The sequence below is a fragment of the Mastacembelus armatus genome, chromosome 21, assembly GCF_900324485.2.
Source record: "Mastacembelus armatus chromosome 21, fMasArm1.2, whole genome shotgun sequence".
Lineage (NCBI taxonomy): Eukaryota > Metazoa > Chordata > Actinopteri > Synbranchiformes > Mastacembelidae > Mastacembelus > Mastacembelus armatus.
This window is the reverse complement of record NC_046653.1, coordinates 23,953,556-23,965,600: the sequence shown is the minus strand read 5'-3', so window position 1 is coordinate 23,965,600 and position 12,045 is coordinate 23,953,556. Positions and strand designations below refer to the sequence as shown.

The following is a 12,045-nucleotide window of genomic DNA, read 5'->3' as shown; positions in this document are numbered from 1 at the left end:
TCCCCAGCTCTGCTGTTTTCCTGGGATCCACTGAAACAAGCCCACAAAGTACGGAGCAGAGTCCAGATTGCCCTGATACTGAATCCTCCTGTTGTCTTTGGGTCAGTCAGAACAGGATGGGTCAAACTGGGAGAGTGACTTGTGTCCTGCGTCGTGCACAGGTTCGAGTCCTTATTTACAGTTTCCATGTGGATTCTGCAGTTAACCGTGTCAGGAATGATGAAACTGGCCTCCGGTAGCATCAGTACCATTTGTGCATCATCTGTATTAGTGGTGTGAAGCTGCGCTGTGTGAGCAGCAGGTGGCAGAATGGGACTGAGGACTAAGCTGCGACTGCACGGACCCATGTGGCCCTGAGGAGAAACGGGCAGGAGCAGTCGATCCCCAGCGGTTTCTAACATTTTATGGACCTTTAATAAAATCTTCAAATCAGTGAAAACATCTGTATGAGCTTCATTCAGTCACATGCTCGAGCTTCAACACAGACTGACGAGCACAGCAGCGCGCACAGAGGTGCTATTGTCTGTTTTATCCAACACTCATTTGACAAAACGCTGCTCGTGCCTTTTGCAAACTGCGCCCGAAGACGCGCTGGTCACTTTCATGTGCGCAGAGCGCGCTCCGTAGACCAGATCCGTGAGCCGGGGAAAGGTCCTTTGTTGTCGCCCACCTCCACTTTGAAACGGGACCACAGCTCGGCAGGACCTGAAGGGCGTCATGTGACTGCATCTGCTCTCAAATGTGGCGACGAGGGAGGGAGAGAGACGAGGAGGAGCTTGACGCTATAAGATTGACTTCACGCATCCTCAGCACCAAAACTTGCAGTGCATCCATCCATCCTCATCTTTCTCCAGCGCACTTTGCTTTGGCCAACACACACTGCCGCTTTGTCCCCCCTCCCCTCGGCTGGAAGGTGCACAGGTGCATCCCCACGGTGGATCCTCGCTCTCTGCTGAGTTGATTATGGTCACAACCCCCGCGGTGCCAAGGTGGAGCCACCGCGCGTATCTCGGATCGGTGCGCTTCTCCAGGGGCTGGGATGCGCACCGGGCACCTCTCGCTTCCTGCCTAGTTTCGGGTCTGAGCAGGAGTCAAGCGCTGCCTCAGGGCGCCGAGGCAGGAGGACTCAGTCGACCCGGAGCAGGATGCCGGTGATGAGAGGGCTGCTGGCCCCTCAAAACACCTTCCTGGACACCATCGCCACCCGCTTCGATGGCACCCGTGAGTAATCAATAATCAGTTGTTGTTTTTTTTCTTTTCCAAATAATAACCTGCGTTATAGAAACACATGCATGTGTCCCTTCATACATTTAGAGGGTTTTCTTTAAAGTTCAAATATATGAACCTGTTCCCTGAAATAAAGGTGGCACCCTGTGAACAGACATCACTCTCACATGACGGCCAACAACACAACACACCTTCAGCTTTACACATGTGTGTTGACTAACAGCATAGTGAGGACTGATGCTGTGATAGATGCGTGTACTTAGATAGTTCTGTGCAGTTGTGGTGTCACCTGCTGATGTAGATTCATGACTCAGTGCTTTCAGTCCTGTTGTTGCTTCTGTGCTGGACTTGTGTGTCCAGGCCCCAGTTCCCTGTGCCAGGCCCACTCAGAGCTTTTGTTCTTAACGTCCCCGACGAGGAGACATGAGTCCTGCTTCGGGGGGGAGGCAGGACGTTCTTCTTTGGCGAGGGTGTCTTGTGAACAGATGCGATGAGCAGCCCGTGTGTTTGGGCCCATGCTGGGCAGGTGGGCGGGTGAGAGCTGCTTATATCGTGTTTGGGCTGTTAGTCGCTCCTTCTGCCTTGATTATTCAGGGCGAAGGGAGTGTGTGTGTGTGTGTGTGTGTGTGTGTGTGTGTGTGTGTGTGTGTGTGTGTGTGTGTGTGTGTGAGTGTGTGAGAGCAGGATGAGCCAATGTCTGCTGAACCAGTTATGTGTGACACCGTGATAGAAAAGATTATTCAAACATGCGACAACCAAGTCTCTCAGAGGCAGATCCTGTTCTTACTTAGGGTTTTTCCAGGTCCCTGCTACACTGAGAAAACGCCGTCGCTGTGGTTCCTGCTGCTTCAAGTCGTTCAAATGCTCCAACTTTGAAAGGCAAAGTGCGAGGTTAGCTTTGTCTCTTAGTAAGGACTCATGTCTCTGCTGTTATGTGCCACATACTGCAGGTCTCAAACACTGGAATCGTGTGCCGTGCAGTTTTCTGAGGAAACACGTGAAGGCACACACAGATCAGGCAAGAGACTGGAAATGATCCTGTTCGTGCTCTGTAGATTAGCCCCCCATCATGTACAGACGGGGTCTAAGTCTGGCTGTTTTCCTCTGGGAGGCTAAAACACAGGCCTTCGTTTACCGAGGTGCTGATAATTACACATCTACAGCCGTGCGCGTGCAGTCATTGTAATTAACTCGCACGGATGTCAAGGATTCATTGTGGCCTTTCTGCTTGGCGGAGGAGGAGCAGGGGCTGAAGTGAGGGGGGTGGGGAGGCCAGGATGCTTTGCTGGTGGGAGCAGGGGGGGATTTCAGATGTCTAAATATAAATCCATTACCAGGCTGGCTGTGTTTTTAAACGCTGTGACATTCGTTGTTCATTTCATCAGACAGTGAGATGACTCAAATGGCATTATCTCTGCCCAAACCGTCCGTTCAGGACACGAAACTTTACAAAAGATAAACTGTAATCGCTCGATCTTAAAGGCGATTAGCTGCTTGCTCTGGCTGCTGCAGGGTTAATGCTCGGAAATGTCTCAGACCTTCGATTTCCCATTTTAGAGCAGAAGACGCTGGTTTCAAAACATGGCACCATCACAGCTCTGCATGTGCATCTGTGACTCATGTTCTCTGGGCTTCAACAGCTCTTTCTGCGCTGGGTCTGGGCCGAATGTGACACAAAGTGGAGAAGGTAGAACGGCTGCACATCCAGGTCTAGTCGCCTACAGGTACAGGACACAATCAGCGTCATACAGCAGGAAAAATGAAAACCACTGCACAATGAGTTTCACAGGCTCCTGCAAGGTCTTTCATTGCCTGATGGGAACTTTACTGATATTTTAGAGGACTGGCCTGCCTCAATAAAACCTCAGGGGCTTTTTATTCTGTAAAATAGTGAATCTTATTTTATGTAAGGTTACATAAGACCAGAGACTGCATGCAGAAACAATGGTGGCTGGTAACAGAGACGGTTTTTCTGATAGGAAGGTGAATAGCTGATTTCTGATCAAGAAAACTGTGAATAGTGGACAGTTCATGTTGTGAGGTGATTTATCGACGTGGCCGTCTCAGTCGTTTGTTTATCACGCGCTCGTGGTTTCTCAAAGATGAGGAGATGCTTCTTTTCTGTTTTATTTCCCCTGGAAACTGAATATCTTTGTTTTTGTTGTGTGCACTAATGAAACTGAGAACTGAGTCTCCACCTGAAGTGCAGTTCAACTTCACAGCAGCTGAATCTCAAACTTGGAGGGAGGTTATTATTTATAGACCCCCCTCTCATGACAAATGTTGTAGCCAACACTTCTCAGAGCAGCGTGAGAAGCGGAGCACACATGCAGAAACATGCACACACATACAGACACCTTGTAAATAGAAAACCCGTCAAATGACTAAGCACCATGCGAATGTGTTTCTTTTGATTCTGTACTCGGTGGATTCGTGCAGGGTTAAGATCCTGATTTTGAGAGTCTGGAGGAGACAGAGAGGCTCATCATACACCTCGATGTTCATTTACAGATGTGCTCTCTGCTGTGAGCATCGACATAAGTCAATCGTTCCTATTAATTGAGTGGGTCTTGGCTGGCTCCTAATCAGGTTAGGCCTGAGCCCTGCTCGTCACGTGCACACTTCTGGACCAGCGCTCTGCATGAGGTGCCTCCAGGCTGCTGGCCTCATCTTTTAATCTGAAAGGGGCGTTGACTCCACGAAGCTGAGCTGTGGTTCTGTCTTACCTGTTTACATTTGATTTTCATGCAAATGCAGTTTTTAGACATTTCCACTAATCCTTCCTGCTGTGAGGCATCCACTCATCCACCGTGCTGCCTTAGTAGTAAATCAGTGAAGTGTTATTTGGACCGATAGTGGACTATAACCAAAAACAGCTTCCTTAATAGAGGTTTGAGTGTTGCACTTTTGATGTTTCACCTCCATCTTCTCAGTCTCATGACACATTATTCTCTTTCATCAGCTGCCTCTCGCCCTCTTGTCATTTTGTGTGTGTGTGCGTGCGTGTGTGCGTGCGTGCGTGCGTGCATATGTGTAAGTGATAAAATGAGTGTGCACGGCTGCAGGGCGAGTGCTGTCACCACGTCCCTGTACCCCGTGTTTGTGTCTCTGTGCATCTGTTGGACAGCACAGATTAGCGAGAAGCTTTGTTGCATCTCAGGTGTGTGTGTGTGTGTGTGTGTGTGTGTGTGTTTCCCCTGTGGCACTTCCAGCCTAAACTCTGGCGCCTTGTCAGGCAGGACCTGATATAATAACGGGGGGAGCGATGGCTGCGCTCTGGCACTTTATGCTAATGACACGTTAACACCCATTATATTTTCCAGCAGATGGACGGAGCACTGCCAAGCTAATGTGCTAATGTGGCAAACTGCTCACAGTGACCATGTTTATCATGTAGTTAGCACGCTAACATTTGCTAATCAGCTGTGTATCTGCACTGATGCTGGGGTTATTAAAGGATTGGTCCAGCGCTATTATCTGTTTTTATTCACTGCCAACAAATCCCATGAAAAGAGCAGAGCCAGCACTGAGCTGACCCTGCTGGCAGGTCTGTGTGTGTCCTCAGTCTGACACATCTGGTTCCTTTGTGCCATAGACCTCCACTGTTGTCCAAAAACCATTAAACAACAATGAGCCTCTCTGTTGCCTCTCTGGTCACATATTCCTTTATAAAAGTGGCTGAATTGCTGCTGCTGATGCTGTTATCTTCCCTGTTGTAGCTCGTCCTCTCACTGCCATCACTGGGGAACAGAGCGAGAATGAGGGAGGAGGGTCAGGGGGTGGGGTGTTTTCTGGGGGGGGGGGGGAGTAAATTGGGATTGGGGGGGGGGGGGGGGGAGTAAATTGGGATTGGGGCGGGGGGGGGGAGTAAATTGGGATGGGGGGGTAACGATTGGAAGAAGCTGTGATGAAGGGGTGTGACGTGTGTGTGATACTGGTTGATATGGGAAGACGACTGAAAGCAGGAACAACCAGCTTCCTCCTACAGGTTCAAGTTATGGGAAGCTCCAGGTGATTGTTCCTGCAGTGGAAAAAGGGTTTGAGATCAGGGTTGAGTGTTTCTGGACTCCAGTATTCTGCAGAATATTTCAGCGATTACTCGAATAATCGGATAAAATAGACTTATAGACTTTTGCATTTTTAAACAATACTGACAGAAATGACACGTTACCTTGTGTCGGCTCCACTGGGTGAGCTGGTCTGGTTCACAACTGGATGCTTTCTGTCCAGATGTTGAAGCATTGACGAAGTGCTGTTGTGGTTCGTCAGTTCCACTTTACAAAACACACATCGCACCGTGTTGTCGTCTTTTTTAAGTTTGAAACGATCCCAAACTTTGGACATTTTCTGCCTTTTACGGACGGTTTCTCTCTCTGCCACGGCGCCAACTTTTGATACTGAAATGCTTTGTGCGACAGTGACTACGGTCCGTGTAGAACAATGATCCCTAGGTGGAGCAGGTCTGATAACGCAAGTGATAGTGATTAAACGAATCCTAGAGGCAAAGAATTTGTTTCGAGGATTTTTTTTTTTTCTAATCGAGAACTTCGATTTCCTCGAGGATTCGTTGCAGCCCTAGCCCACACCCTCTGAAATCCTTGTATGTGCTTTTATATCTGGTCCAAAACACAGATGTTCCAACACGTCACACCTGTCCTGATGTGTTTGCAGTGGCTGCTGCATGAGTCACTGCTGATTCTGTGATATCGGCACAGGAACGACAGCAACAGCAGGTTAACCAGGATGCAGGTGTCAGATCATTGGTCAGTGCTTCTCCACGATAAAGCAGCGTGCTTCAGTTTCATGGACATGTTTCCTGTTGTAATAAAAAAGACACTTTGAGCTGTGAAAACAGCAAAGTGTGTGTTCCAGCTCCCAGCACAGCGAGCTATTCTCTGAGGCCTGATGACTAAACTCTCATGTTTTTGTGAGCAGAAATTAATGTTGAATCTAGAGCCTAATATTTGACTTCCTGTGTTTGGCCCCTGACGCTGTGACAGTCCTCTGATGTGACCCTGTGCAGCCAAATACTGAAAACCCCTCAGTATGGATCCTCCCTCCCATCACAAACAAAGACCCACTTCCAGGGATCCTCTTGAGACGTGTGTGCGTTTGCTGCCTGTAGATACGGCTCACGGTTCTGAGGCCTGGTATTAGTGGTGTGGACTGTGATTTGGTTGGGGAATTAATAGAACCATCAATTAGACCCACTCCTCAGCACATTTACAATTGAGAGCTCTCACAGCTCAGCTTTATGGAGAGTTCACTTCATTATTTCTTTTTAACGGTCTCCTTTTCACACTGACGCTTTGCTGGCAGTCAGATTGTGAAGTTGATAATCAATGACGAGAGGATGCTACCCGCTCACTGAATTAGATCTTTAACTGATGTATAATTTCCGCTGTTCACACACTGAAAAGCTGCTGGAGCTGGAAACAGAAGGACTAACAGGCCGTTTTCTTTTTGCTCAGAAACATGCACATCATAAAACACACAGTCTCACACACTCGCACAGTCTGGGTGTATTTCTATAGGCAGTAAATAACACTGATTAAGTCTTTAGCTAATTAGGTTTCTCAGCTCTGTTATTGAAATTTATTGAATCTTATCAACTATCGGATTATTTTCTCGATAACGCTGATTTCTTGGCATCTTTGAAATGTTTGTTTCCCACAAAGGATTAATAAAGTATTTCTGATAAGACAAAGAAAAGCATTAGACTCTTTCACTTGAGTAGTTGGAAACAGAAAATATTTGAATTGTTTGGTATCGTTGCTTGAAAAATAACCGATTGATTATTCAATAGTTTTATTTTAACTATTCAATAGTTTTGCAGCTCTGGTATTTAAAATTTTAAGATTTAGATGGATCCATCAGCAGAATAGGACAATCATATCTGTAATTATGTTTTCATCAGTGTGTTAATCACCTGAGAATAAGAATAATTTTCTTTAGCCTAGAACAAGCAGGTCCCCTTGGACTGAGGCTGCCATGTTTCTACGGTGGCCCAGAAGGGACAGACCAAACACTGGCTCTGGAGACGGAGCAGCTGACATTATCAATAATATATAGTTTAGTTTGAAGGTGGTTTTAATGTCTTTAATGTTGTAAATGGCGTCTGTCTCGCCTCAGTTTCCCTGCGTTACCTTTCAGTGCCTGCAAATAGAGTCGAGTGCGTTGCCAATGACTGACAGTGTGTCAGCGTCTAATAGTGAGAGAGGTTATTACACCCAATAACACTCCTGCACCCAGTCAGGGGCTTTTAGAAAAGAGCCAGAAGAAACAGGCATCAAAAATGTCAAGTTGAATTTTCTCCTCACTGAATCATTCAATTCATTGCTCTTGCTACTTTTAGACCAGCAGGCCTGTGATGGACCCCCTTTTTACTGCGGCACTGTCAAAAACATAATTGGAGGAATTTTTTTTTTTTTTGGGCTGAGGTGGAGGAAGCAGGTGAAGTGACAGAGCTAGAAACAGGTAGAAAACACAGGCAGAGCTGGAAATAGGCACCAAACCAGGCGGCCAATGAGGATGTCACCATGTGCGTAAGAAATGAAGCAAAAGACATGAGTGTGCAGGATGAGGAGGCCTGAGCCTAGGACCGTAATGGCAGTAAATGAAAGTGATGAAGCCAAAGCGACAGGGGGTACATTAGCCTGCTCTCAGCTAATATGTACAAATGGGAGGCAGATGAAGCCGAGCGCCGGCTTTATTAGACCCTGGAGTTCCTGCAGCCTCGTGGAAAGGGCAGATACAGCAGCTATTACACTGGTTCCTACCAAATCTCCTGAAGCCTATTTTTTATATTCCAAGTTTCAGAGGCAGCTCAATTAAGTGTGTCTGCCTGAGACACAAACATGTTTTTAACTGTTAGCCTGTTATCCTGAAAAGCAGCTCAACGTTTGCTCTCTACTACCAGTGGTTTATGCTGTTTGCTGTCCCTTTATTACTCGGGTTAGGGGGTGGAGGTTTGGTTCATTTAGGCTGATGTTGTTTCCTTAAATGCACGTTAAACCTAAAACGAACTGGCAGTTTCTGTAACTTTCATTAGTTTTTCATGAACAGAGGAAAGTTATTAGCTGAGAAACTGGCAGATCAGTTGTTTGATTCCTGAACATTTTAGATTTGTTTTAGTTTCTAATTTAAACTTTGACTTATTTGACACCAAATATCAATTAAAGACTCTTATTTTGTAGAAGTAAAGGCAAAAGCATGACCATTTAATATATGCTGGTGTGTTTTATTTTTGCCTGCAGCTTGTAAATGACTAAACCATATGGTAAACTGTGAGCTCTGCCTCTGAGTGTCAATGACAAATCCCCGTTTCCACCATTATGTGCCGGTAATGCCCACATACAAACCATACTGCCTTAAATCCTGGCTGCCATCCATCCTGCAATTACCTCATTTCTGCTGAACCTTGGAGTGGAAGACTCGATCCAGGAAGCAGAGAAGATGCAGTCGGCAGCTTTGAACTAGATGCCAAACGTTTGTGTGATGTGATTCACGGATCAGAGGGGTTTTTTATATTTCATCCCGATCACTTATCTGTGATACGTTACGTAGCAAGAAACAGGTTTGTCATTCTCTGATATCGTAAAGACACAGAGCAGGTTGGAAACAGAAGCATCTTCAAAACTAAATCTCCTTCCGTGTTTGTTTTAGCTCTTGGTTTGTTCAACATTCGACTGCGACACCCCAGAGTTCACGTCTGGTTATCGATCAGTGAGGCTTTGTTCATATAGCAGCTTTTATACAGGTTGTTCAAAGGGCTTTATATCAGAATGAGGAAAAGCCATAAAACAACAGGGCAAAAGAAGAAAACAGTAATAAATTAGTATATAAATTCTAATCAAGAGTCAAGCTAGAGACAGGCTGTCCCAGCAGCTCGGTGCATGAACACTGAGACCTGCCTCACCAAAGGTTTTCGTTCTGCATGTACTGGCTCATACACTGGAAACACGCCGGGCGAGTAAACTGGTGCAAGACCAGTTTCTTAAAAACATCTTTACTTACATTTCTTGATTTTCTCTTTTCATCCTGGTGACAGTGACTAAATTAAATGCACCATCTGTGGCAGCAGCAAAAAAAAAAGGTCTGACCGGTCGTTTTACTCGGCCCGAGCAAAGCCATTGGATGGCTGAGCTGCCTGTCAACTCACTTCCTACTTCCCACAAGGCTTTGCAGGAACACATGATTTTTATAGCTACAGCAGCTTTTGGCTGTCTTTGAGAAAGCTACACCTAAAATGAAGCTGGAATGAACTGAAACGTTCTCACTGTTCTCAACCGCTTGTTAAAGAACGTCTTTAACAGAAGAACCCCGTTGTTGGCCCGTTGTTGTTGGAGCAGCAGGTCTCTGCTTAACCTACTGAGTTATCATCTCAGTGTTAATCGACGATAAGGATCCCATGAACCATCTTGTTGTCAGCTCCAGAAGAAAAGGCTCCATGGATGAGGAGCAAACCAGTGTGACATTATCAGGACAGTGTCCCCAAATACATCGGCATGTTTTATTCAGAATACTTCTCATCTTTTATATTTGGGCCTCTGTGATTTCTATTCTGGCTGTGTCATTTGGCTGGGAGGAGAGTTAAAGGTGGTGCAGACCAGTTCTGGGTCTCTCTGGTCAGTCATTCACTGTCAGAGCCAAACCGGACTTGGCAGCGAGTCCCTGGGGACTGTCGGTCTCCAACCTGCTCACTGAGGATGCTGCTGGGGGTGACGCCTCAGCCTCACATGCACCTTCTCCCAATCCAAGTGTAAATGTGTAAATGCTCATGTTTCATTTAGCATGTGTTCATGTCCATTTGTTGGTTCTTGTCTCGGTCGGTTCCTGCGTTTGTGTAATTGCAGCAAATATTGACCGGAGAAGTCGCCAGGCTGAGTGTCGCACTAAAGGAAGACAATGGTGGTTTCTGTGGCAGGACTGGCCACACAGTCTGCTGTGAAATAAACTACTGGGCCACCTGTTCCTGGACAGGGCAGGTTGGTTCCTAATACAAAACCAGGCTTTTGTTTGTGTTTTGGAGCCTTTTGTGTTTCTCTTTCCTTCATGTCTGACTAAGTGCTCTGTGGTTTAGTCGCTCTCACAGTAACACACCTGTTTTATTATGAAAGAATGTTTGCTGAAGAAACCACAGGAAGACAGAGTTCAGTTGGAAATGTGCCTGTTCATGTGGTGAGAGGGACTGACCCGATCTGTGCCGATAAACAGGTCTCTGGACCAGCCCACCTTGAATTCCACACATTCAGGAGGAAGTGCGGTGTCGGTTATATCAGCCGCTGCTAAAAAGTGTTTGGTTCGAGTGTTTGTTTGCACAGCACCAATATGTGTCTCTATCCAAACCCAATGTGTAAATATGTCTTGTGTCACTGCAGCAGTGCGAGTCTGGGTGTCGCCAGGTATTTGTTTGATTCCTGATCAGTCTCGTCCTGTCAGCTCGTCTGCTGCAGTGACTGACTCTGACTGTGTGTGTGTGTGTGTGTGTGTGTGTGTGTGTGTGTGTGTGTGTTCCTCATTATCACCACCTTTCCTGATATAGCCTGCTGCAATCATCAGATTATGCAATTATGGCACTGTGTCAAATTGATGAGGGAGACTTGGATTCACGGTTCTCCCTCAGCGCCACAGGCCTGGTGCGGCTTCAGTCTGATTACAGCTCCATAATGACTACGAGGCCGACTGTGGTGGTGAGGGAAGAAGGTTGTTTCTTTGCTTTGGAAACGAGGAGGAAACGAGTCACTCGCTTTATATTCAGGTGCAGACTGACGTCTTTGCCTCTGGCTGTAAATTCATCTCAATATTCAGCGTAACTGAACTTTGACCTGTGAGATTTGGAGGCTCTGAGGTGTCTGAGAGAGCGAGAGTTGGACTGACCTTTTATTCAGGAAGTACCGATTGTCTGTGTGCTTGTGTGTATAACTGCACAACGGAGTAACCCAAGCCGCAGAGAAGAGGGGGTGTCAGGATGTCGATCGGGGTCTTCCCCTTCGTTCGTAACTCATCGCATCTTCTCTTCACCGCTGTGCAACCGTCGTCGTTATGGTCGATTATGGTTATATGAGTGACGTATGACATTATGAGCTACCTGACTTTTTCATCTTAACAAGTCCAGCAGTAAAAAGGTTGAATTTCTTTATTTAAATTCAAGTAATGTTTTCTGTTCTTACAGCTTTAGGACTAATATTTCAAATCACCTCCATCGCAAACACGATATTAGAAATATCTGTGTCTGCGTATAAACTATTGAATATACATTTCCAAAAATAAACTGTTAATGGAGAATAAACAGAAAAGTTGTTTCATTTGTCAGATTATTGTGATGTTTTCCTTGTAACTGAGCAGTGATGTTTTGTCTGAACCCATCAGATCAGTGTGTTGTGGATGCAGGACGAGCTGTGTAAGATATTTGTTGTTTTGATGGACGTTATGTGGTTGAATCTTCGCTGTGTTGATTTTCAAGAGTAAGGAACTTTTGCATTGGGACTTTCCCACTAAATCCCTACAGGAGCTAGTTCAAAGAAAACCTTAGTCCCTGAGTGAGATGAGTTCAGTAACAATTAGCCCCAGTGCAGCAGCATCTCCTGAGATCTGCTGTTAAAGCAAAGAGAAAGTCAGATTCAGCTTTAAAACAAAGTAGTTAGTGATGGGAGTTTCCTCTACATGCACAAAAGGTTTGGAGGAGAGAAACGTGTAGCTCTAGCTGATCAGGGTTGATGGTTGCAGATGGAGGATGAGAGACCCAGGTAGAACATGTGCTCTCAGCTCACACCTGACTTCATTTGCAGGAGGTAATAGGGTCTAATGTAGAACCAC

The 12,045-nt window shown here is 46.1% G+C and overlaps 1 protein-coding gene across 1 annotated transcript in view; it reads left to right on the top strand.

The window, feature by feature from the left end:
* The first annotated feature begins 1,096 nt into the window (after nucleotides 1-1,096).
* The window catches only part of kcnh3 (potassium voltage-gated channel, subfamily H (eag-related), member 3), a 93,718-nt gene continuing 82,769 nt past the window's right edge, over nucleotides 1,097-12,045 (top strand). Inside the window, exon 1 of the mRNA XM_026296347.2 lies at nucleotides 1,097-1,221. Coding sequence (XP_026152132.1) covers nucleotides 1,146-1,221 — 76 coding nt within the window. The 5' untranslated portion in view covers nucleotides 1,097-1,145. The remainder of the gene's footprint in view (nucleotides 1,222-12,045) is intronic.